Below are 27,328 nucleotides of genomic sequence, written 5' to 3'. Positions count from 1 at the left end.
CGCGCCCAGTGAGGGCCCGGAAGTGGGGCGCGCGAAGATTGCTGGGCGGTTCTTGCCGGAAGTGGAGAGCGGCTGAGCGGAGTCCCGAGGTGAGGCAGAACTCTTAAGGTGAGGGTACGCGGCTGGGTAGGGACTGGGGTTCTTTCCGGGCCCCACCGGTTCCTGGCATTGTTAGTGGCCGATCCCTGCTGAAGGGGCTGGGGTGAGGCCCTCAGTCTGACTCGGACTCCTGGGTGCGGTCTCTTGAGGTGGGGCCGGGGTGACCGGCTGAGACGGGCGGTCCTGGAGAGGCCCCTTCATTCGATTTCACAGCGCTGTAGGTCAACCTCAGCGGAGACCTCATTCCTAACGTGCCCTAACTGAAAGGAACCTCCGAGACCTTAGAGTCTTCCCTTTCCCCCGACTCGCTCCCATCTCACGGATGGGTAAATTGATCCCCGAAAACAGGAAGCAGTTGGTCTACGATCATGTATAGAGTGAGGAAGAGAATCGGAATTATTACTTTGTTTTCATAGATAACCAGTACCAGATCCTTCCGACGTTCATTACCTTGATATGCCTCTTCACTTGGAGTAGTCTTCCGGTCCGGGCAGCTGTTGGTTAAAGGCCACCTGATGCGTGGAACTTTTTTTTTTTTTTTTTTTAATACATTTAGCTGTTTGAGATACGTGGGAAGTTTTTAAAAGAGGCAAGTCCTGCCTTTGCATTCAGATAGCATCTCTTTACTCCGAGATTGCTGCTCTTAACTCCGAAAAGCCAAGCTAACTTTATTGGCGGGGTTTTGTACTTTCGGAACTAAAATCAGGTGTTAGTGTGGCCCCATTACTGAGAATCTATAGTTACAGATGCCTTATTTAACTGCCCTCGCTCCCCATACTGGGGATTCAACCCAGGGATGCTGTACCACTGAGTTCAACCTCCAACCTTTTCTGTTTTTCATTTTGAGACAGGATCTCCGCCAAGTAGCCCAGGGTGGCCTGGAACTTTTGATCCGCCTGCCTCTGTCTCCGGAGTAGATATTACGGTTGGCTTTATTTAACTTCTTTATGTCTCATTTTGCTTATTTTTAAGTGGTCTCTGCTCACCTCCCAGGATTAGACTCAGTGTATAACATTATCTTTATTCTGTACCAGCCTTCTCCCGGATTCAGTGAATGCTGCTTTGAAACAAAACAAGCTAGTCCCTGCCTTCATGGACTAACAGTGTTTGCAGAAACCTTTCAGAAATAAATATAAATGTGTTGAGTGTTAGGAAGAACAGGGTGCTATGGAATTATGTAACAAGGGTTTCAGAAAAAAATTTGAACGATGAATAGAATAATGAAGAGGAGATGAGGACATTTTATACAGAGGTTATTTTCAGAACTATGTAAATTTGAGCTCTTTGTAAGGATCCCTAAATGAAAATCTAGGGGTAGCTCAACACTTTCATTATTTCCAATCTATTATTGGACTTTTAATGTGTGAAGTACATATTAAATGAGGCATTTAGCCCTTGTGGCTAAGAATATACTTGTTCTCATGAAGTTTACAGAACAGGAGGAAGCAGGCAAGTAAATCAAAGATAGCTTACTGTATGTACTGTAATGAATACAAGGCTATGAGAACATAGAGGAGAAATACCTAAACCAGATTTCCAGGCTTCCAGGTAGGAATGGGAGGATAAATAAGATTTTTTTTTTTTTTTTTTTAACCATATAGTGATCTGGGAAAGGTATTTCCAGATAAAGAGAACTGCATGTGCAAGGACATGGAGACCTGGACTTGTGAAAGACTGACTTAATTCAGTGTGACTGGAATTCCATAAATGCTTGGAGAAGTGGAGGAAGTAATAAGTGATGGAGTCAACTATGGAGGACTTCATGCTGAGGAATTTGGATTTTGCGCCAGAAGTTATGGGAATGCTTTGATGGTTTTTTAAAAAAATATTTTTATTCGTTGTTCATGGACCTTTATTTACTTATTTATATGTGGTGCAGAGAATCAAACCCAGTGCCTTGCACATGCTAGACGAGTGCTCTGCCACTGAGCCACAACCCCAGCCCCCGCTTTGATGGGCTTTATGTGGGAAAAAGATGTGATCAGATTTGTTTTAGAAAATACACTATCTTGAGTGGAAAGGAACCAGACACTGGAGAAGTAGAAGTGTTTGGAAGCTGTTGCTGTAGTCATTTAGAACAACCAAATGTAAGAGGGGAAGTGGAAATGGACAAGAGGGATCATATTTGAGAAATGTTAAGAAAATGAAAACCAGGGATTGGAGGCTGATTATGATAATGAAGAAGTAGGAACAGTCTGGACAATTGCCTGGTTTTCTGGCCTAAAAAGCTGAGTAGTATTCAAATAGGGATATAAGAGGTACATTGGGAGAGTGGTAAATTAGGGAAGTAGCACATAAAAAATGAATTTTGGACTTGCTCAGTTGGAGGTGTTTGTAGCATATCTAGGCAAAGATGTCCAATAAGGTGTCCCAGCTAGAGCAAACAGCAAGAGCAAAGGTGTGAATCAGGAAAGAGCCTATTTTATCCAGTAATACCGGAGCCTGGAGTTTGGCAGAAACTGGGGAGGTGGGGTGGGGTTTATCTGCCAGGTTGTGAGGGTTTTGATGCCTTGTTTGGATTTCTTTTTTTTCCTCTCTCTTTCTTTTCTTTCTTTCTTTTTTTTTTTTTGTACTGGGGATTGAACCCGGGGTACTTAACCACTAAGCCACATCCCCAGCCTGTTTTTAGATTTTATTTAGAGACAGGGTCTCACTAAGTTGTTTAGGGTCTCATTAAATTGCTGAGGCTGGCTTTGAACTCTTCATCCTCCTGCCTCAGCCTCCTGAGCCACTGGGATTACAGGTGTGTATCACCACACCTAGCTCCTTGTTTGGATTTATTCTGTAATTGACCGCTAATTTGCTTGGATTATTCTGTAATTGGACAGCCATAGTCCAACATAAAAGAAGTTTCTTTAGGCATTTCCCACCTTCATCATATGGGCGTAATTGACATCTCCAAGGGGTTGAAATAAAATGATAGCAATGAAAGTACCTTATAAAATACAGCTTGCCAGGCAAATCGCAAGTGGGATATTGTAAGTATATTTTTGTTTAGAGTAGGTTAGCTGTTAAGTTTGTAAACTGTTTTGTTTCTAGCCTGAGGGTTGATCTTTTCTTCTTACCCTTTTCTTGGTCATTCATTTGTTTAGTTATAATTCTGTTTTTAACTAGAATCTGAGCCCTTAAAAAGTGACTTCCTGAATCAGGAATGGGGGCACATGCCTGAGGTCCCAGCTACTCTGAAGGCTGAGGCAGGAGGATCACTTGAGCCCACGAGTTTGAGACCAGCCTGGGCAAGACTAACAAGACTTCAACTCAAAAAACAAACAAACAAAAAAAAATCAATAAAAAATGACTTCCTCCTTTTGATTTTCTGAGATTCATTTTGTTTAGAACAACCAAATGTAAAGTGTTATTGGAAGTTGAACCCTCTGGTTTGAAATTTAAGTATCCTTAACTTGTGTCTTACCCAGTCCTAGTGATTATTCTTTTGAAATGTCATCATCATTTCTTTGTTTACTACTGACCTGGCTTTCATACCTAATCTTTTAATTTCTCTACTATAATTAATCTCTTATCAGTTCTTTAGAATAATTTAAATATTATTTTCACTAGCTTTGTGTTCTCAAAAAGTCATGTTTAAACTCCTTTATCTTACTTAAAAGTTCTCCACAATCAGTTTTTTTTTTTGTTTTGTTTTGTTTTTTGTTTTTTTTTTTGTGGGGGCGGGGTACTGGGCATCAAACCTAGCTTCTTGTGTATGTCAGGGAAGAGCTTTACCACTGCACTATATCCTCAGTTCTACAGTTCTACCCAGATCCTTATCTAAATTTTTATTGGGTGGCACAAACAGCTCTACTAGCTCTGCTACTGAGCTATAAACCAGACCTTTGGTTTTTTTAATTTTAAAACAGGTTCTTGCTGTATTGCCCAGGTTGGCCTCAAACTTGAGATCCTGCTGTCTCAGCTTCCTGAGTAGCTGAGATTTCAGATTGACTTTCTAATTTAGATTGCCTTTTTATTTGAGTTGTTTGCACTTCTCATTGGCAGTTCCTTTATATCAGAACAGGGTTTCTCAGTCTAGGCATAGTTGATATATTGGGCAGGATAACTCTTTGTTGTGGTGTTGTCGTGTGCATTGTAGGATGTTTAGCAGCAGCCTTCACCTCTGCCCATTGAATGCTTGTAGCACTTCCTCAGTTGCAGCAACCAAAAATGTCTTCACACCTTGCCAAATACCTCCTGGAGGACAGAATTACCCCTATTTGAGAACTACTGCATTAGCAAGTAGTTTACTACTGACCTGGCAATAATTGTGCAATGTCTTATCTCCCCAGCTAAATTTTCTGAGGACAGGCTCCATGGCTGTACTTAGCACAATGTACAGATTAAACACTTAGTACTCTAGAATGAATCAGTTATTTGTTTTCATTGAGGCATCCAGAAATTATTGGGCCTTCAAGGAATTCCTGGGTGGTCCTCAAAGAACTTGGCCCCTTCCCCTCATTTTGGGTGTGATCTTGTCTTAATAGAGAAATGCCACTGATTTGCACTAGAAGTAAGCTTTGTGTTGTCAGTGCAAGTCATCAGATTTCCCTTTCCTCTGTATTGTGGATATATAAATTTCCGTTTTGTTCATGTTCATATTGCCTGTGTTTAACCTGCTTAGTTTCATTGGGCAGGGATTATGTTTATTTAAGTTGCCTATGATTTATAGAGTTGGTGTTCACCTCTTTTGATCGATGAAATTATTGTAGTATTGTTAATGCAGTTATAGCCTTCACAATGAAACTATTTCTTCTTGATATACTATCATGTAAACCTAATAAAAACAACTACTGCTCTAAAAATATTCTTCAGCCACATTTGCAGCTCTGTTTGCCTTGTATTACCATATGTTTGTGCCAGACTTTTCCATTTGGCTGGAAAATAGTTGAAATGGAAAAGTTTGGCGCACGAGTCTGGTAGTACAAGGAATGGGCTTGCTATTTTGGTTTGAGGTTTTGGTTTGAGGGTAGGGATTTGTTTGCTTTTGTTGTTGTTTCCTCCATAGATCATTAAAAAACTCGTGTATTGTTCATTATTGACTTAACAATTACAGGTCTTTTCATATATTTATTTAGTTGTTGAATCATGGCTGAAGTTAAATATCCTTAACCGTATATTTACATGTGGGAGTGGTAAATGCTGTGGGTTTTTTATTTTTATTTTTTAACATTTATTTATTTTTTTTTTAGAAGTTGTTGGACACAATACCTTTATTTATTCATTTTTGTATGGTGCTGAGTATCGAACCCAGGGCATTTCACATGCTAGACTTTACTGCTGAGCAACAGTCCCAGCCCTATGAAATGCTGTTTTCGTAAAATAATTCAGGATGAAATCAGTCAATGCAGTTGTTCTACAATGGAAAATATGTACAAGATGAAAGGGTCTGCTGAGTACTCAATGCAGTTAGTCTTAAAATATTCTTTGAATGTAAGGGAGAATGGAGCCAATGACCACATGAAGGGAGGTTTGCCCTAAACCATAAAAACAGCTAGTTTCTAAGTCTGACTTAAGCTTGTACAATGTTACTCATTTTGCTTACTCCTGAAGTTTCAGATAGAGGACTGTGTGTAAGGAGGGAACAGGAGACAAACACTGATACTGGGTTGGATTCCTTCCCTCTCTAGAAGATAGGCCTTTCTTTTTCTTTTAATCTAAACCTCAGGTGGCAGTAACTCAGGCACTAAATGTCATTGGTTTCATCAGCGAAACCAAATGCTTAGGGAAGAACAGTGGCTCGTGATTTGGGTTAGATTTAGATGACATCTTTACTGGAGCAAAGTGGTGTCCTTTGGTTTCTGGGTTAAACCAGCCAGAAAGTATCTCCTATTAGCATGTTTAGGTTTTACTTTGTGATATGTTGGAGCCTAGTGGTAAGAATTTCTATATTGTTAGGAGTAGAACTAACTAATATATAGTTTAGTGGTAGCTTAGAAGAGTTATCCACATAGAAATTTTTTTTGTTATATAAAAGTTACGTTTCTCTGTTAAAATTTGGAAAACAAAGGGGGAAATTTTTGAAGACCCCATCACCCTAATGTGACAAATACTGTAAATTTTATGGTCTCGTCACATTTTTTTTTCCACTGTGCATTTCACTATTTCCCCATAATTAGAAGTCTAAGATACATATAACTATAGTTAGCTAACATTGCAGTGAACATCTTCCTGCCCATCACTTTTCCTCATTAGGGTTTACTTAAGATAAAGTCTCAGGGGGTTGGGGATTTAGCTCAGTAGCAGAGCGCTTGCCTAGCACGCACAAGGCCCTGGGTTCGGTCCTCAGCCCTAAGGGGGAAAAAAAAAGATAAAGTCTCAGGTAGGATTTATTTTCTTAACATAAAGTCTCAGGAACAGGATTACAAAAGTCAAGGCTAAGAAAAGCATTTTGAAGCAGATCAGTTGGGCTACCATAGTATGTATATAGGCTGACTTGTATGGTTGCATTTTAATTTTATTTGAGTGATAACTTAGAAGAACATCTATGGGGCAAGATAGGAAATATTTTAACATAGTAGTTACCTACCAAGATTGAAATTCTTACTACTGGCTTAATCACCTGTTGATGTGACAGAACTACAGAAGAAGCCTGGTTCCACCTCTGGAATAGCCAGAAGGAATTATATTGAATTGTTAGAATGATGAAAGAGAAGCAATTTTGATAAGAATCTCTGGCCATTTCTGTTTTGTCTTGGTTTCAAAGCACCAAAGAAATTGCTGGAGAATCAAGCTCAGTTTCTTTTTATTCTGTGTGCTATTCATTCTCATGATCTCATGACATTGCTTTGTCAATGATTTGCAAACATCATCTCCAGGCTTGATCCTTTTCCAGGCTTTATTTCTAAATACTGGACATGTTCACTTAGAAACTTCCTTTTCACTTCAAACTCAGCATATCCCAAACTGACCCCATCTTCTTTTCTTTAATAGAAAATGCTAGAACGAGTTTCTGCCTATAATGTCATCATTCTCTTAAGGCCCCCCATATGTACAACTCTGGGGTCATCTTTACCTCCCTTCTCTGAATGCCACTGTGTTTTCAGTCAGTACCACATAGTTTAAGACTTGTTCTCTGTTTAATTCACACTTGTTTTGTGTGACCTCCAAGGGCCGACCAAGATCAGTGGGTGGAAGTTGCAGGGAGGCAGATTTACATCCATATAAGGAAGAATTTTTTGATACTTTTGAGTTGCTTAATAGAATGGGCTGTCTCAGAAGTTTCAGGTTCTCCATCACTGAAGGTGTTTGATCAGAGGTTGCTAAACTAATTGCTTAGAATTTTGAAAGGACTGTTCTACCATCAGATGGTGCTTTTATGATTTCTAGAAATGCTGCTAATCCTGAGAAATGGTAATTCAATTGAAGGAAGCCTCTTCTCTTCTGCTAGACTCCCCTGAAGGCAGGGAAATTATTTTTACTCTTCTTTTATAGTCCATACACATTTAATTCAGGTGCTGGTTCCTTATTTGCCTAAAGGTAATTATTTGTGGGTTAATTCTTTTCATTTAGTTTCAGTATCTGGTTAGAACCAAATGTTTTCTAGTAGCCTTCTTATTTTATAACTAGATGAATAATAGCTTTTAACCTAAACTTCCAGGCCCTAACATTTTCACTTTTCTCCAAATTCCATTTTGTATATCAAATAGTGCTTATTTGCTAGTTGATTTGTTTTAAGTCCTTGGTATTAAACCCAAGGGTACTTTACCACTGAGCTATATCCCCAGTCCTTTTTTTTCCTTTTTCTTTTGAGATAGATTTTGCTTAGTTGTCTAGCTGGACTGAAACATGAAATCTTCCTGCCTCCGTCTCCCAAGTCATGGAGATTACTGGCAGGTACCACAGTGCCAACTCAGTGTACTTGTAAATACTTAGTTTTTATCAATAGCCCTTCACTCAAAAGATAATGTCATATTTATCACAACATTAGATCTAAATACTACCTGTGTTTTAGTGTTTTCCACAATTTGACCCAGCTTGCATATTTATTCTTATTTCCCATGATACTCCATGATCTTGACAGACTAATCTTTCTGTACATGCTTCTCCTATTTTCTGTATCTGGTTTGCTTAGTCTTTGATTTTTCACTGAAATGTCTTTATTTTTTTTTTTGTTTCTTTTTGTATTGGAGATTGAACCCAGGGCTTATTAACACATGCTAGGCAAATGTTAGCAACAGAATCTTTCCCTTTTTTCCTCTTGCCTTTTTATTAAGACACCCCACTTCCCTTCTAAAACTTAACCGCCTCCAGTCTTCATTCATTTCTTCAGAACGCTGAGAGCATATATTCATTTATACCATGTAATTCAGAACCATAGCAACAACATTCTGCAAAGAAAAATCTTTAGTATTCTGATATTTTACTTTCCCTTATCTGTCTGAAGTTAGATAATCTCTAACAGAACTTTTAAAAGTTCTGTCAAGAATAAGTTCTGTTAATAAGATGCATTCAGCATCTTATTGGCATTCCATTTTGTTGGCCTTCTCAAAAATGAAAGCATCTGAACTGTAGGGACTGTTTCTTCTGCAGCAATCACAACACACTTTGATTTTATGAGCATCTTGTACGTACTTGGTTGTTCTAGGTGCTGGGAGATAGGGTGGAATTGGCAGGAGAATGGATAAGTTCCTGTCTTTCTGGAACTTGTATTGTAGTACATAGTATGCAGTGCTAACATTTTATATTTGAGTTTCATTTTAAGACTTCCAAGGTGATTATTCTCAGCTAGGAAATCAAGTTCTTTGATTTTTTTTTCCCCCACAAAACTCTGTGCTAGGTGAGGATTATAATTATGAAACGACTGTCCCCAAATTTCACAATTAATATGTGGCTGGTTGAGATTCAGATCTTCATTTCCTAAATTCTAGTTTTACTTTAACTTGTGTATGTTTACTTATAGTTCTTGGCTATTACCATTTAGAAATAAATGGCAAGGAACAAAGTTAGGCAGAACTGGTTTTCTGTTCTGACAGTTATCCTTTGGGAGAAGCCTTATTTTAAATATCTGCTTTCCAAATATGTCATCTATCCTGAAAGTGATTGAAAAAAAAAATTGGCCTCCATGGAGAAAATTGAAAGCAGAGAAATTTAAAGTTGCTAATAATGTAACTAATGACACCATAAAGAGGTCTTGAACCCACAGTGATGTTCCCAAGAAACAGTAGGGGATGGATGCTCTGATGAATCACCTAAGTCCTTTAAAAGCCATTATAGAATGACAGAGCCTCAGACCCTTCCGAATATTTGTGCACAAGGCCTAGGTTCTCTGCTTATTGAGTATTTGCTCTCTGGTAAGCTTTTTTTTTTTTTTTTTTTTTTTAATAATATTTTTAGTTGTAGACGGACAACAGTTTCTTTTTTTTTTTTTTTAATGTGGTGCTAAGGATCGAATCCAGTGCCTCACATATGCTAGGCAAATGCTCTACCACCAAGCCACAACCTCAGCCCCTCTAGTAAGCTTTTAAATTTCTGTAAATGTCAGTTTTTTCATTCTAAAAATGAGGAATAATATCTATATAATACACCTGACAAAATTATTTTAAGTCTCAAGAAACCACAGATTGATGATGTAGAGCACAACTGTGTGGGATCAGTTTCTAATTAATATTCTAATAAATAGCGTTATTTTTCTTATGGTACTTAGTTTGAAGACCTCTATATCAGTGTGATTTGTGCCTTAGAAAACATCATTTATTTGAAAGATGGAAGTGTTTATAGGGTTCTGCAAAAGCAGGTAGGTGGGGTTGGGAGTTTGGCTCAGTGATAGATTGCTTTCTTAGCCTGTATAAGGCCCAGGTTCTATCTATAGGACTGCTCCCCACCCCAAAGGGCAGGTAGACAAAAAGAATTACAAAATAAGAAGAGGGAGTGAGGGGAAACACTTCACAGACTTGACAGGAAGAAGAGATAGCCAGACTTGTATTGAGGGGAGAGTGGATATGGGCCTTAATTCATTCATCTCTACATCTACCAAAAACTCCTATTGATCTGTTATATTTTTAATGCCTACTACATTTATAGTTCTGGAATTACAAAGGCAATATCTGGTCCCTACCCTGGGGAAGCTAATCGCTTACTGTTAAATTATTTTAAATGTTCTCTGTTAGAGAAAAGTGCACAATGTCATAGAAGCACATGCTGGAATTGCTTTGTAGGGAGGTGATACCTTACCTCAGACTTAAAGGACAACAGAAGTTCCAGAGAAGGGGTAGATTGCAGAGGGAAAGCAGCCAAGCAGATAAGATAACATAAAAACTCAGAAGTGAGAGAAAGCACGACTTTAGAAAATGCAAGTAGGTCCTGAATTGCTGTGTTTGTGCTGAAGAAAGGTGTAACGAGATAAAACTATGGAGTAAAAGGAGATAAAGCAGGACTAGATTATGGAAACCCTTGTTTGAACTTCACCCTGAAATCTGTGGGGAGTTTTGAATGATATTAAAGAATATCTTTATTTACATTTGCATGTGAGATGGATCATTCTGGCTATAATATGGAGAATGGATGAAAAAAAGGTATATTATTAGAATTAGGGGAGACTAGCTAGGAAGTTACTGCAATAATCTGTGCAAAGTCTTGATGACAACTTTTTTTTTTTTAAATTAGAATGGAGCAAGGTACCTCTATTAGTTAGATATGCAAAATAGATCCTTTTTTTTTTTTTTTGTAGATAGACACAATACCTGTATTTTATTTGTTTTTTTCTATTTTTATTGGTGGCGGGGATTGAACCCAGCCCCTCATGCATGCTAGGCAAGCACTCTACCATCAAGCCACAACCCTGGCCCCCAAGCCTATGGATTTTGATGACTGATTAGCTGTGGGGAATAAGGAAGAAGACAATTTAGTTAACATTTATGGAATTTTTACTATTTTGGAGGACTATTCTCTCTGTAACTCTCTGTATTTTGTGGATTGTTGTCCCCATTATGTAAATAAGGAAACTGAAGCTCAGGAAGTTCAATTAACAGTTCAGAGCGAGATGAGTTAAAATTCAAACCCTCAATCTATCTACTACTTCTTTTTTTCCTATCTGCCTTCTCTAAAGACTGCTTTTGTCCATACATAGTGGTGTATGCCTATAATTCCAGCAATTTGTTATGCTAATGCAGGAAGATTACAGGTTCCAGGCCAGCCTGGGCAACTTGGTGAGACCCTTTAGCAATTTAGGGGGAAAGGGTCTCCAAAAAAAAAAAAAAAGTCTGGGATATAGCACAGTGGTAAAACACTCCTGGGATCACTTCCCAGTAACACCCCACCCCCACCCCCACAACAAAAAAAGGACAATTCTTGTTCACTGTTTCTCTCCTACTTCCCCAGTTACCATCTTGGTTATTCAAGTAATTGATGATAATGTTGGATTGTAGAGACTGTGAGAGTCAGGGGTAGGAGAACAATTTTAGGGTTTTGTTTTGGATATTTCAGTTTGAGTTGCCTTTGGAACATCTGTGTAAAGATGTGCTGGATACAAGATTCTGAATCGCAGAAGAATGGCCCAAGATGGATATGCTGCTCCAGGCATCTATATCTATAGGTGATTGCGGTGGTACCATTGGCAAATGAGCTAAGTGTCTTAGTTAGACTTCAACAATAGTAGCTGAAGACTACAAGGAGTGCACATGACCACCTAAAGAGTGTGAATGTTTTTAGAGAATGAGAAAAGGTGTGTGTTTTGGTCCCTTTAATTCAGGACATTCTTTCCCATAACATATCAAATCTCAGCCTTCCCCCAACAAAAACAAAAAAACAAGTACTTTTCCTCTGTGTTTGATTAATGGTAGAATGAGATTAGCTATAAGTGGTAACTGTATTGTCTCTTTTTCATGCTTCTTAACTCAGCAGAAATATAGCCTGTATGTACAAGTTAAATATAAAAAAAAGGAAACCAAAATCCCCTGGAGAGGTGTATTATTAAGCTTTTGAGATTGGTCATTGTTCACAACCCTGGCAGCTTGTACAAACCTACACATCTTGTACTCCTGTCTTCATGTTAACACTAGTCTCAACTTGTAGTGTCCATTGTATATGAAGAATATGTTTTATAACATAACTGGGTAATATCTATTCATGGAAGGTAGCTTGGGAGTTTGTTCCTTTCCTTGCCTTTTCTCCTAGATTTTTTTTTTTTTTTAAATACAGTTTTTTGGTACTGGAGATTGGGGTGCCTAACCACTGAGCCACATCCCCAGCACTTATTTATTTATTTATTATTTATTTATGAGGCAGGATCTCACTAAGTTTCTTAAGGCCTTGGTAATTGCTGAGGCTGGCTTGGAACTTGTGATCCTCCTGCCTCAGGCTTCTGAGTTGCTGGGATTACAGGCATCTGTCACCACACCCAGCTCCTCTAGGTTTATAAAGTGTGGATTATGTCTCAGTTTGTCCTTGGCCAATACCCACTTTGGATATTGGTCAATAGTGTAACATAAGGGAGAGTATATTGGCTGCTTCTAGTTTTTCTATCTGTGAATAGAGTATAGATCAGGAAGTTTCTGCTTTTTCTCCAGGCCAGGGAATGGAGACTAATTTGGTTCTCTTTGTCATTTTTTTCCTTTGGTATACTTTCTCTGTTTATTGTGGTATTGGGGATTGAACAGGGCTCTGTATCACTGAGCCCTTTTCATTTTTTATTTTGAGATATGGTCTAAGTTGCTCAGCTTGGCCTTGAAGTTGGTTATGCACTTTCCTTAGCCTCCCAAGTAATTGGTATTACAGGCATGTACTAGCCTTTGGGAGTCTTTCAGACAGGATTCTCTGGCAAGTGACTAGACACAGAGAGACCAGGACCTATACCCAGAAAAGAATGGACAGGGATTATATTGTCTTGTGAGCTGCTGATCTTTTTCACAGTGAGGACAGTGTGTTGAGATATTCTGGCATGTCATCATTTTGGGGTGAATCATAATTGCTGTGGTCATTTTAGGCATCTTTCAAAGGAGTTAAAGTCTTTCAAGTTTAATTACCTAAATTAATTAATGAAGGATCTTCCAAAGTCAAGGCTTTAATTGAAATTTTTAAAAAATATCTTTGTTTTTGTTTATTTGTTTTTTTATGTGGTGCTGAGGCTCCATCCCAGGGTCTCATACATGAGGAGCAAGCACTCTACCACTGAGCTACAACTCTAGCCCCTTTAATTGAAATTTTACTGACTGATTTTTATAAGATCACTCAAGGATTCTAGTTCTTTATGTAAATGTATATTGGTGACATTTTATTTACACTTAGGTATATAGTGTGGACAACTTTAAGAACCCTTGTCTTAGCATTTTGGAACACTATATGTTAGATTCATTAACTTTTTAATTTTTATTATTTTTTATGGTAATGGACTGAATTCAAGACCTCACACATCTTAGTGTCATTCTACCACTGAGCTACATCCCCAGCCCTTTTTATTTTATTTTGAGACAGGGTTTCACTAAATTACCCAGGCTGACCTTGAATTTGTAATCCTCTTGCCTTGGTTTCCCCAGTGGTTGAGATTACAGGCATATGCCATTATTCTCAGCTAACTGCATGAACACCTACTACCTGTCAGGTGGTGATCTAGATGGTAGAGTATAATAAGGAACAAGTTAGATAAAGTTCTTTGTATTTTGGAGTTTGCTTACTTTAGAATTTTAGACATCAAATGAGGCAATTCAGGTAAGTTAGTACTTGTGAAAAATATATAACAAGCATTTTTTAATGTGTTCAGTCTTCTTTATCATATCCAGATCCTTCCCATCCTCATTTGAAACCTGGCTCAAATGACAGTTTCTCCACGATATCCTTATCTGATCTTTCCAGCTGAAACCTTCTTCCTTCCCTGAAACCCCATGGCACTTTATTTTCAGTTCTTCGCGTTAAGCATTTTTTTTCTATTTGCTTTATAGTTGTTAGTGTATATGTTAAATCTCCCCCATAGATCACAAGTAATTGAGGGTAGGGCAAATATTCCATTCATCTTGGTTTGGGACATTTTGCATGCAGGTAGTAGGATATTATGTGGGTTCAAGAGTTATAGGGGAACTACACTGAACTCGAGCCAGACTTGAGTTGACTACTGACTTCTCCAATTACTAGCTGTGTGACTATAGACAAGTCCTTTATTTTGCAAGTCCTTTAATGTCACTAAAATTTAGTTTTCTATTTTTAGGAGTGTAGTAATCATCCTTCCATTCCTCAATATTGATGGGAGTCTTAAGTAACTGAGATAATGACCATACTTGTAAATTCTAAATATCTATGCAAATGCTTGTTAGTGTTATAATAGTCAATAAGTATGTGAATGAGTATGATTTGCTTTAGTAAATACCTTTTTCTAAGTAGTTCTCTTGTTTAATGAAGTTTATATAATTTTGCAAATTTGCTAGAAACTTTTCCATCTTAATATTATCGTCACCTCCTGTGGGTGCTATGTAATATTAAAGTAACAAATGACATTTGTTTCAGCAGGTGGTACATTATGGCTGACATGCAAAATCTGGTAGAAAGATTAGAGAGGGCAGTGGGCCGCCTGGAGGCAGTATCCCATACCACTGACATGCATCTAGGATATGGAGACAGTCCTTCAAAAGGTAAGAAGTCTGCAGCCCAGCAGAATGCCTTGAGTAGTGTCTTGGCCTTAATTTTTCTGTCATAGTGAATTTTCTTTGGAGCTGACCTCCCAAAACACTTATTCTAGGTAGTTTGTTTCTTCTAATTCTTACTGCTGTGAACAGATAGGGAGGAAGTGACTTGTGCAGGGAGGCCTGTGGTTAAGTTATTTTAACACAAGAACTTCCTGCTTGTGTGATATTTCCAGTTCTTTTTAAGCAGATGACTCCAGTTTAAGTCAAATGACAAGTGATATTAAAATTTCTTCTCCAAATGATTGTCAGATCAACCATTTTGCACAAGCACTAATTGAAAATAGAATGTTAGAACTAAAAGGAATCTTGAAGGATCATTTTGTTTATTTTCATTTTATAGATAAAGAAAATTAAGCTCAGAGAGAAAAGAGATCATACAACCAGTTAGTGGTGATATTAGAACTGGAACCTGGGTTTCCTGACTCCCTTTCCAGTATTCTGTGTACTATACTACCTTGTCCCTTCTTCCCCATTTTCACAGGGAAGTGCGCTTTAAAGTGCACATCCTTTGGATTGTGAATGATTCTTCCTGGTGTGTTTGTCTTTACCAGGAGCAGTTCCATATGTGCAAGCATTTGACTCACTGCTTGCCAGTCCTGTGGCAGAGTACTTGAAGATCAGTAAAGAGATTGGAGGAGACGTACAGAAACATGTAAGGATGTTGTGCCCTTTCCTTTTAAAGGCTGGTGGTTTTCTTAACATCCCACTTATCCTTGGTTTAAGAACCCTTTTGAGAGGCTCCTGACTCCTTTTTCTGTACCTGCACCAAGGAGTTCATTCATTCCAGGCACAGAAATGAGTCTTCATTTTTCTAGGTATGCTGCCTTTATTACATATTCTGTGTGGGTTTCTTTATTTAGAAAGCTTGCTTGTTGTATAAAATTGGACTCTGTTCATTTTTGTGATGAAGAATATGCTACCAGCCTGATCCCAACATGTTATGTAACCAGGCCTAGGATGGCTTATTCCAAGGAGTCAGTATCATGACTGAGCCTTTACAAAACTGTGTTTGCTAGCTACTAGTTATGCTAATGTGGGTTATTTTCACACTTGGCCCACTGCAAGAATATGAAATAAGTAATGATGGTTGCCTATTTACCCACCTCCTTTCTGTTTCCTACATTATCACCACTAACATCACATACTCCACTCTTCATATACATCCTGCCTCTCTTTGGAACCCAGAACTTTCCTACTAATGCACTGAATGACCCATTTTTAGACTCTTCCTCACTTAAACCCTGAGCCACTCATATACCAGCTGTTGACAGTGGTCTTAGCTTTAGGGAGTAGGACTGGAACTTGGACTTACACAGGTGTGTGGGAGCTTGCCTTTTTTCTTTATATAGTTCTATAACATTTGAAAGAATTTTAAAATGTGCATCACTTTTTATCTTTGAAAAATGCAAATTCAGAAAAAAATAGATTATCTTCTTTTAGTAGTACTTTTATATTTTAGTAGTGCTTAGTAACCTTAAATTTCTTAAATGCTTTTGACTATGACCCCTTAGTAAGAAATAACATTTGTAACTGAGATAAAAAGTTTTTGGGCTGGGGTTGTAAGCTCATGGTAGAGTACTTGCCCAGCATATGTGAGGTACTGGGTTCAATTCTCAGCACTGCATATAAATAAATAAAATAAAGGCATACACACACACACACGTATGTATTTACAAAGTTTTGACAAAGTAGTGCTTATAATAGTTATATGACTAGTTATATTGTACTTTTTAATTTTTTCACTGTTTTGGAAATAATTTCAATTTAGTTTGCTGCTCTCTTACTTTATTCGTTTTCACTTTTAATAAAATGCTGGTTATGGGCTGGGGTTGTAAGCTCAGTGGTAGAGTGCTTGCCTAGCATGTGTGAGGTACTAGGTTTGATCCTTAGCACCACTTAAAAATAAATTTAAAGAAAGATTATGTCTGTCTATAACTTAAAAAAAAATACTGGTTATGTCTCACTGAGTTGATTTCATTAATTGTATGCATGATCTAGCATTTGAGCAATAACTTAACCTGAAGGAGTAAATACCTTAAAAATTTTAGGCATACGTTTGGGCCTTTGCCTTTACTCCTACCTCCAGTTTTGAGGAAAGTGATTTTTGTTTTTATTAATTTTGGTGATGTGAGGAGGGATTTTTCAGTGCATGTCAGAAACAACATATGTGAAGTGGCTAACTTGTCTTCATCTAAAGCTAGCCCTGATTATCTTCATTCCTAAATCTGGCTACATATCCCTGATTTGTTTTAGCAGGAACAGTAGTAAATGTGATTCCAGTCTTTCGAATCTGGAATACATGAGGAAAACAATATGAAGGTCCTGGGTGCTACCAGACCTTATGAAAGTAGAGGTTTCAGGTTATTCTTATCAGGATCTTTCCAGTTGTAATGTGTCATCGATAGAGCTGATTTTGCTTCTCTCCTGCAGGCAGAGATGGTCCACACTGGTTTGAAGTTGGAGCGAGCTCTCCTGGTTACAGCTTCTCAGTGTCAGCAGCCAGCTGGTGTAAGTTGATGACTAGCTGGTTTAGTTTTGGTTTTATGTTTAGGTCAAATTGAGAGATTTCTGCTAGGTTATCACAGCATGGTAAGACCTACCAGACATTCACACAATGTCCCAGGGTTAGAGTCAGACTTAAAAGTGCCATCATGGGAATGTGTCATTGAGTATTTATTGGTCTGTACTGGCTTTTTTTCCTCCCTGTCATTTTGCTTAGGATTTATTTACCCATGGGACTTAGCCACTTCTCTGAATATACAACTCATTATTGTAGAGATAGTTCTCCTCCTTCATCATGGGTAGGATTTAGTAAAGCTTCTATGGAATCTGAAAACATCTGAAGTACTGCTTCTCCCCTTATTACTCACTGATTGGGGAAAACTTCCCTTTAATTTTACCCCAGCTCAAAATTTTATGCTGCAGGATGTGAAAAATTGAATTAGAAAAAACTGAGATGTTTCTCAGAATGGAAGATTTTTAGTATTCTAGGCATAGGAGGGTAATCCAGCAGTCTTCCTGCTACTGTTGTATTATTAAAAGCCTTGACCTTGGCATGGGTCATTACATAGTGTAAAAATAATGTAAGATAATTTGAATATATTAGAGTTTAGTCTTTAATCTGCCCTGAATGGCTATTTGTCTAAATACATTCTCTAAACCCACACTTGATCATAAGTCAAGCAGCTGAGACACTGTTACATTTTCTTTGCTGTAGAAGGGGCTAGCAAACCACAACCTGCAGGTCAAATCTAGTCCACCACCTATTTTTGTAAATGAAGGGTTTTTTTGGAACCAGTGTTTATTGTTTGGTTTTTTCAGAGAAAATGTTTGTGGACTCCTGGTTAGACAGTATTCATATAAAGACCTAAGATTTGAGGTATTTGGAAATGAAGCTTTGAAGGAAGGATAAACACTGAAACTTAAGATCCATCTGTTTTGCTGAGCTGTCTACTCAAATGTCAAGTCCCCTAATTACATTTGATTCATTACATCTCTATTCAACAGCTGCTATATGGTTAACAATGCATTGAGGGCTATAATGATGACAAAGGAGAACTAAGACAAAACCCCTGGCCTTGAAGAATTAATGAGAAAGAAAAACATGCTCACATGGGTCCATTGTACTGGTGTATGGTGAAGTGCCAAAATTAGCTTTGCTAACTGTAAATGTTATAGGAGACTGGTGTGGCTGGGGTTGGAGAAATATTTGGATAGATGGAAAAAGAAAACATCATCGTAAGATTCAGACATAAACTAATATATCCTGTTTAGTAGGACAGAAAAGAGACAAGTAACTGAAATGATGGAGGTTTTGTAGTATAACTGGAGTATGGGTACTAAGCATGAAGAACCACACAACCCATCCTGAGGAGTTGGAACTTTATGCAGAAGTGAGATGATAAGGCATATTTTAGTCATGTAAATCGGGATAGGATGAATATTTATTTATGTGCTCATTGTATTCCATAAAGAATTCTTGCTTTCAGGATTAGAGTTGACCAACATATACAGCTTTTGAGGAAAGATTCTAATCTAAACCTTTTCCTGTCTCTTTTCCTAGAATAAGCTTTCTGACCTGTTGGCACCCATCTCAGAGCAGATACAAGAAGTGATAACTTTTCGGGAGAAGAACAGAGGCAGCAAGTTGTTCAATCACCTGTCTGCTGTCAGTGAAAGCATCCAAGCCTTGGGTTGGGTGGCTATGGTGAGCAGCATTAGTTTCAGGAGATGAAAGGGATACACTCAAAGAGGGAAGAAGATAAGATTGGAAAAGCTAAGTAACTGACTGCTTCTTTCTCTCTAGGCTCCCAAACCTGGTCCTTATGTGAAAGAAATGAATGATGCTGCCATGTTTTATACAAACCGAGTCCTTAAGGAATATAAAGATGTGTAAGTCTAGCTTTTCCTCAAGGGGTAGAGGACAAATCCAGCTGGTTACTTCCTGGAATAGCACTTTGGTTAATTAAGGCTATCCATGGCTTCTGTGTCAGTTCTCTATTTTCAGGGCTACTTTTTTTTTTTTTTTTAATATTTTTATTTTTTTGTTGTAAAGGTGGCACACAATATCTTTATTTCATTTTTATGTGGTGCTGAGGATCAAACCCAGTGCCTCACGCATGTTAGGCAAGCATTCTACCACTGAGCCACAGCCCCAACTCCAGGGCTACTTTCTAAAAAGCTTGCTAAATACTGGTTCATTGAAAGTACATTTGCAAGAAGGAAGTGTTTCTGCTTTCACATCTCTTTTTTTTCCTCCATAGTTGGTAGAGACCCTTTTAGTTTTCTGATTCTTACCCTTCCAGGTTAGGAAGTTTTGCTGTAGGTAATGTGGACTAATGTCCTTTGATTTGCCTGTCTATACAAGATTTTGTTCCTCTATCACAGATTTCTCACTGGTGCCATGGCAAGGGGTTCAGTAGGACTTAGCTAGAAAATACCATGACTATTAATGCAGTCAGGTAAAATGAGAAAGTAAAGCTGCCTTGCCAATGTAGGCATAAAGCTAGGAAGGTTATTTTATGTCTTAACACACCGGCAGACCTGTCCTCACTGGCTTCTCGATTGCTAATTTTGAACTGGAGTGACTGTAAGCAGCAATTACTTAGTTACATAGCTTTCTAAACACCTCTGACCATCACTGGTCAACCAGCATTTGTTGAGTAACTGTTCTGTGCAAGAAATAAGCCTTCATTTGTATGAAACATGTTGCAGAAAACCAGGCACATCTTTGATCTCTCTAGCAACCTGGAATGAACATCACAGTGATTTGTATTTACCCCATTATTTTGCAGTTGAGGAAAGTAGGTCTTGGGCTAAGTTACCTTAAAGTCTTATAGCTCATAGGTAAGAATAGAGAGGACCTGAAACATAGTGCAATTCTATTTTTATAATTCAGTGCTGATTATTTTCTCCTAAAGGAAAGTTTGTTCATTTGTTGTTTGTTTGTTTATGAGGGGATGGAACATATTAACACAAGACACTGTCTCATGAGACATGTGAGTTTCTTCAAGTCCTTGAGTTCCATAGTGATGCCTTAGAAATCTTGGTTCTACCATGGCTTCATGCACAAAATACTTGCTTTTGTGTTTTACATGTTAGGTTCTGGCTAAGACCTACTTTGAAAAAACAATTTTGCTTTTAAGAAAGTTTTGAGAAATATTGCTGCTATAAGAGATGGAAGGAGATCTAATCCAGTGTCCGTGTCCTGCTGAGTTTGGTCTAATTAGGATAATTGACTAGGATTTTTACTCTTTAAAAAAATAAATAAATAAAATTATTTTTTAGTTGTAGTTGGACACAATACCTTTATTTTATTTATTTTTATGTGGTGGTGAGGATTGAATCGAGGGCCTCGCACGTGCTAGGTGAACGCTCTACTATTGAGCCACAACCCCAACTCTTTTTCTTTTTTCTTTAAAAAATAAAAATAAAAGTAAAAAAGCTTAGTGGCTGGGCACAGTGGCACACACCTGTAATTCCTGCTACTTGGGAGGCTGAGGCAGGAGGATCACATGTTCAAAACTAGCTTTGGCAACTTAGCGAGACCCCGTCTCAGAATAAAAAGAAACTCTGGGGATGTAGCTTAGTGGTAGGGTGCCCTTGGGTTTACTCTGGAGTACACCTCAAAAATAAATATTTTTAAAAGCCCAGTATTGATGAAAAGCTACCATTGACCAGAGCCTAAGAAACACCACAGGCGAAGATATGACTTATAAGCAGGAGAGATTTTGGAATCACTTACTGCCTATCACAAGTTCTTTTTAATTCTTTTAGGGATAAGAAACATGTGGACTGGGTCAAAGCATACTTGAGTATATGGACAGAGCTACAGGCTTATATCAAGGAGTTCCATACCACTGGACTGGCCTGGAGCAAAACGGTCAGTGAGTCTTCCTTCCTTCCTTCTCTATTTCTCCAGGACCGTAGAACCAGAAGGCCTGAGAAGGAATTCTAGTTTTTCTTTGGTGGAGAGTAGAAAGGAAAGGGAAAAAGAGAAGAAAGTAAAGAAAGCAAGTTTCAGTCAGCCTTTAATCCTAGGAATTCAAGAGGCTGAGGCAGAAGGATCATAAGTTGGAGGTCAGCCTCAGTAGTTCAACCCTGTCTTACCACATTAAAAAAGTTTGTTGAGGGGGTGAGTCAGTGACTATGGGAAGTAGTTCAGTGGTAAGAGGCCCCTGGGTTCAGCAATCCCCAGTACCAAGAAAAACAAGTGTCAGAAAGAAGAAATATTGAGTTCTGTTTTTTTTTTTTTTTTTTTTTTTGTGTGTGTGTGTGTATGTGTGTTTTAGTCATAGACAGGCACAACCTTTTTATTTTGTTTGTTTCTATGCAGTGTTGAGAATCAAACCCAGTGCCTCACACATGCTAAGCAAATGCTCTACCCCCCCTGTTCAGTTTTAATAAACAGGTCACAGAGAGCAAGTGGTGCTAGAGGGGAAGAGGCAGATGAATGAGTCACACTATCCCAGCCCTCAAGGCACCTATAGATACTAGGGTTCTTGTGGTAGTTTTACTTGGCATGGGGTTTCCTGTCTGCAGTGTACAGGTTCAGCATGAACCCTTGCGCATGACCCAGCCTGTCTATGGCTCTGACTTTAGATGAGCTGCAGAAAGATCTAGAAGAGGCCACTAGATAAAAGAATATTTGATGTCCTTACAGTAGAGAAAAGCAAGATTGAGACAGAAAGAAAAAGTTGCAAAAGAAATCACAGAAGAAACCATAACTTCTTCATAGTGAAAAACCAGCCATGGTGTTTGTGAAAAATCAGTATATAATGGGATATAATGTGAAAATCTGTAATTATGGATAGAATCAGATAAGCCTGTGAAAAATCTGTATTACTTTAATAGGAGTGAGGGGTATGGGCTCATTCTCAGACCATGGAAGTGGTCATGATGCCAGGAGCTATTAGGGGCATTTGTAGAAGATAGCTTCAAGATTAACTTAATGAGGTCAAGGGAGTTGGAAGCCTCAAAGAAGATCAAATAGTCAAGCTTGGATGTCTTTTCACTGAAATAGGGACCAGGGAATGATGTACAGATAAGGAAGCAGGCAAGAGATGATGAAATCAGTCTTAAATGTGTTGAATCTGAGGTATTGGTACCATACTAACGAAGGTGTCAAGTAGACTTTTAGAAATATGGGTTTTGTTGGGAGTCAGGTGAGGTCAAAGATAAAATGTGAAGGTTGAGAAATAAGAGCTGAGAGTGGGATCCTTGAGAAAGGTTGAGAAGGAATAAAGCCAAATGTGGTGGGGGTAGGGGTGTTAATTGTTGCCTCAGGGCTATAGAAAAGAGCCCAGATACACTGGACACATTTGAGTCCCTACTGGGAATGGCATAGAGTGGAAGAGAGAGGATGACTATTAACTTGTACTTATATTCCAGGGACCTGTGGCAAAAGAACTGAGTGGATTGCCATCTGGACCCTCTGTTGGATCTGGTCCTCCTCCTCCCCCACCAGGCCCACCTCCACCCCCAGTCCCTACCAGTTCAGGCTCTGATGACTCTGCTTCCCGCTCAGCACTGTTTGCACAGATTAATCAGGGGGAGAGGATCACACATGGTGAGTACTTTGGCAAGAACAGTTGGTACAGCAAATTGGACTAGACCTCACCAACCAGATACTATAGCTAGTCTGCATGTGGAAGGACTTTTTTGGGTGTCACTTTCCTTCAAGTTGCCCACAGGGACAGCAAACATGGCTTAGGTAGAAATTGAAACTAAGTGATATCAGTTGGGGGAAGCCCTCTGCCCCATGAAAAAGTGACTAAATATTAAAAGCATATGTAGAATAGCTTCTTGTGCCAACCATACAGTACTGGCAGTTTTCACCAGAACTTTCTCCATAGTAAGTACCACATGGTCCCTCTGGGATTTCACTATGTCAGGAGCTAACTTTCTCAGAGGATGCTTATTAGCCACGTGGGAAGTTTGCATAGGACTAGACCTAATGTTATAAAATATGAAAGCCTTATACACAGCTGGTGGAAGTCTTAATTGTACAGCCCTTTTCTAGGAATTGACTCACATATTTAAAGTTTTGTATTATAATAGTAACTAAAAATGGTGTGACAATAAAAATATCCAACAGTGAGGGAAAAGGCTAGTTAACTATGCTATATCCTATTCATGGGGTATTATGTAACCATTATATTTTCTTCTACCTAAAGACTTGTAATGTTTAAAGGGGAAAAAAAAATGTAAACTATAACCACTTTCAGCCACTATGAGGCTCAGTAGACCCAACCCAGCTGAAGAAGTTGGATCTGATTGTCCTCCCCACCAACTACAAGCCCCTCCACAAAATGGCTCCCCTCTCCCAGAAAATAAACTATAACCATTAACTGTGGTAGAATTAAAAACATCATCCAGTATTGGTTCTAGGGTCAGTATAGATTGGGCCATGTTTAGGAGTAAGGTGTAGGTCAGTCTACTAAAGGAGATTATGGAATCTTTTTCTTAAAAAAAAAATTTATATATGGGGGGGGGGCGGGATTAATATATCTAGCTATATAAATATATAAGGCCTGCGGTTGTGGCTCAGTGGTAGAGCGCTTGCCTGGCATATGTGAGGCACTGGGTTCGATCCTCAACACTGCATAAAAATAAGTTAAAGGTATTGTGTCCATTTACAACTAAAAAAGTATATATATCTACATAGATATATTTTAGAACCATATGTTAACAGAGGTTTTATTAAGCATTAATTGGTTGGACCAATTTTGTTAATAGTGTATACGGTTTTGGCCAAATAAAAACAATATGACTAGAAAAAATACTGGATATTTTCCACAATGATTGGCATTGGTATTGGGGGAAGAAGGTTAGTTAGAGGTGAGGGTTTTGTTTTTTGGGTTTTTTTCCTTTCACCAAATTTTCTTTACTATCATGTTTCCTGCCTTGTTTTGCTAATTTAAAACTATATACATACACACATTTTTAAAAAATATTTATTTTTTAGTTATAGGTGGACATAATATCTTTATTTTATTTTTATGTGGTACTGAGGATCAAATCCAGTGCCTCGTGCATGCTAGGTGCTCTAACTTTGAGCCACAACCTCAGCCCTGTGCATTTTCTTTTATTTTAATGAAGCCATGTAATTTAACCTAGGGAGAGAAGAGAAATTATAAAAGTACTTCTCCAAAAGTGCTTACAAGAAAACATCCCAAAGTCTCCAGTTTTTGCTTTAAATTTTCTACTAATAATCAGTTTAACTTCCAATGGCAAAAGTTGATAATTGGCTCAGCCCAAAGCTCTTATAGGAAGAACGGGAACAAGGTAGCTGTTGTTCTTACAGCCCTGAAACACGTATCTGATGATATGAAGACTCACAAGAACCCTGCCCTGAAGGCTCAGAGTGGCCCAGTACGAAGCGGTCCCAAACCATTTTCTGCACCTAAACCCCAAACAATTCCATCCTCCAAACCAGCCACAAAGGAGCCACCTCTCCTTGAACTGGAGGGCAAGAAGTGGAGAGTGGTGAGTTAAAAATACTTGGAGTAGGGGAAGGAGGAGTGAGGACGGGGTTTAAACAGAATTCAGCCAAATGAATGCAGGGTTCTGGCTTATAGTGGAAGAACAAAAGTTTGGGATAATCTCTTATTGTTATTGGTGTGTGCTTTATGATAAGAATTCTGGAGTATCTCTTTAACAGGAAAATCAGGAGAATGTTTCCAACCTGGTGATTGATGACACAGAACTGAAACAGGTGGCTTACATATACAAGTGTGTCAACACGACATTGCAAATCAAGGGCAAAATTAACTCTATTACAGTAGGTGAGTCTTTGTAGTTGTCCTGGGCACGTTCTGTGGTATAGCCTGAGTGGGCTAGAACCATTTTACCTACTCTCATCCTAAAGATTCTAAAAAATGTGTTAACTTTCTTTAAGTTACTCTGCTGACCTGCTTCCTTTCTTCTCCTAGATAACTGTAAGAAACTTGGTCTGGTGTTTGATGACGTGGTGGGCATCGTGGAGATAATCAATAGTAGGGATGTCAAAGTTCAGGTAACCTGATATCTTGGCTCCTTCTTTTGGTCTCTGAGGTATTAATTGAAAGAGACAGTGGACTCACAGATATTGCCTTAGTAGGAATCTGATTCTACAAAGTCTGTAAGCTGAGCTGCTTTGGATGTAGCAGAAGAGGGTTGGCGCTTCAAGGGAGCTCTTTCCAGCATCCATCCCAATCCACCCCCAGTATCTACTATCTGTTGTCCACCTGAGAGCTTTTCATGTAGTTGCTAAATCACTGGAAACAGTGAAAACTTTCCCTACACCTTACTATTGTCTTTCCCTGCCTTCTGGGACTCAGTTCTCTTGTTTTTCTCTGCAGGTAATGGGTAAAGTGCCAACCATTTCCATTAACAAAACAGATGGCTGCCATGCTTACCTGAGCAAGAATTCTTTGGATTGTGAGATAGTCAGTGCCAAATCTTCTGAGATGAATGTCCTCATTCCTACAGAAGGCGGTGACTTTGTAAGTTTCTTGATTTCTTTAGTAGTATAATGATAAAAGCAGAAGGGACTTAATAAGACATCTTGCACTCAAAAAAAGTTATTTAAAGGACATTGGACACCAATGCAAACCAGAATAGAAGTGCACAGAAACAAGGTAGTCCCATGTAATGGAGCTCCAAAGAAAGGTGGTTTCTGCCTTTATTTTCTTGAATTCACGGTAGGAAAAAGAGTCCCAGCACCCTATGAAGCTAGCACTATTAAAGCATTCATCTTCTTGTTTCACACAGTGTGTCTGAAGACTACAGATCACTGAACAGTATAACATAGCATGGCTGGGTGGCTTCATTTTGTGTCACTCCATCCTACCCTGCTGTCTGGGTTAAGTGGAAGCAAGAAATGGAAAAAGTGTGAGATTTAGCTCCAGCTTGTTCTTTAGCCTAGATTTCAACCTATTATCTCTTCATTATTTGCAGAATGAGTTCCCAGTCCCTGAGCAGTTCAAGACCCTATGGAATGGGCAGAAGTTGGTCACCACAGTGACAGAAATTGCTGGATAAGCAAAGTGCCAGTGGGTTCTTTGCCCTCTCCCTTCACACCATGGGATAAATCTGTTATCAAGATGGTTCTTTTCTAGATTTCCTCTACCTTTCTGCTCTTAAACTGCTTCTCTGCTCTGAGAAGCCCAGCTACCTGCCTTCACTGAATATACCTCAGGCTGAGATTTGGGGTGGGATAGCAGGTCAGTTGATCCTCTGCAGGAAGGTGCAGCTTCTCCATATCGGTGTAGCCACACCACCAGTCCATTCTTAAGGAACTGCAGACCTGGACTGGTGCAATTTAGCTTTCAGCTTTTGGAGGTTATTCTTCCAACACACAGTCCTTTGGGAGGAATAAAACAGTCCCAGGAGTTAACGGATCAGAATGTGCACACTAGTTAATTTTTTTTTTTTTTTTCTAACAATGAGCATGGAGGTAGCAGAAGCTAGTATGATTCCTGATAGTTTTCCTAACCAAACTAATTTTTCACTGTTGACAAGTGAGGCAAGGGTTGCATTGGACCAACAGCTGAGACTTGGCCATCTAGCATTCCAAGCAAACTTTGTTTCCTATAAGCATTCCTTTATTCTGCATTCCATCCTGGGTCTGCCTCAATCATGAGACAGTAGGTTCTCCAGTCCTGGCTGCAGTAGCAGTGCTATGGGTCTTGTACCCTTTCTTTCTCTGGGATCCCTGCTCAGCACCTTCCTACAGAGATAACTTTAAAAGAAAAACATCACGCCATTCCAAGGAATGGGGCCCTCCTCCTCCTCCCCTGCTAGGTGCCTGTCATCCACCTTTGCTGCCTCCTTTTGCGTGTCATGCTCATCAGCTTAGGGCTCCTGTCCAGATCCCTGAGCAGAGGACTAAAACCTCCACTGCAGGTTGGTTTTAGGTCTCAATTTATTAAGAATCTTGCACAGCATTGCTAATATCAGTTTTTCCCTCTAGGACACACTTACCAAAATATGCAACTTTTTTTTTTTTTTTTTTTTTTTGGTGGGAGGAGAGATTGTCCTGTGACTTCTACCCATTTCCTAAGGCCTGTGGAAATAAACCTTTATGTACTTAAAGTTATACAGAAAATAGAATAAAGTTAATACCAAACTTGTTTATTTACCTGTGA

At 38.8% G+C, this 27,328-nt stretch overlaps 1 protein-coding gene across 6 annotated transcripts; it reads left to right on the top strand.

Moving 5' to 3' along the window:
* Nucleotides 1-27,317, top strand: Cap1 (cyclase associated actin cytoskeleton regulatory protein 1). 6 transcript variants are annotated; one of them, XM_076860663.2, is made up of 14 exons: nt 1-89; nt 951-1,024; nt 14,524-14,645; nt 15,251-15,351; nt 17,130-17,207; nt 18,763-18,906; nt 19,006-19,091; nt 20,976-21,081; nt 22,590-22,767; nt 24,505-24,686; nt 24,862-24,985; nt 25,133-25,215; nt 25,541-25,684; nt 26,139-27,317. In XM_076860663.2, the coding sequence occupies exons 3-14, from the start codon at nt 14,534-14,536 to the stop codon at nt 26,220-26,222; spliced, it is 1,422 nt and encodes a 473-aa protein (XP_076716778.1). In that variant the 5' UTR covers nt 1-89; nt 951-1,024; nt 14,524-14,533; the 3' UTR covers nt 26,223-27,317. The 6 variants fall into 6 exon arrangements, with proteins under 6 accessions (XP_076716778.1, XP_076716782.1, XP_076716781.1 ...); XM_076860662.2 differs by having other exon boundaries at nt 29-108; XM_076860665.2 differs by having other exon boundaries at nt 29-108; nt 14,521-14,645.
* Nucleotides 27,318-27,328: the final 11 nt, after the last annotated feature.

The sequence above is a fragment of the Callospermophilus lateralis genome, chromosome 7, assembly GCF_048772815.1.
Source record: "Callospermophilus lateralis isolate mCalLat2 chromosome 7, mCalLat2.hap1, whole genome shotgun sequence".
Taxonomy (NCBI): Eukaryota; Metazoa; Chordata; class Mammalia; order Rodentia; family Sciuridae; genus Callospermophilus; species Callospermophilus lateralis.
This window is presented reverse-complemented; position numbering and strand designations above follow the sequence as displayed.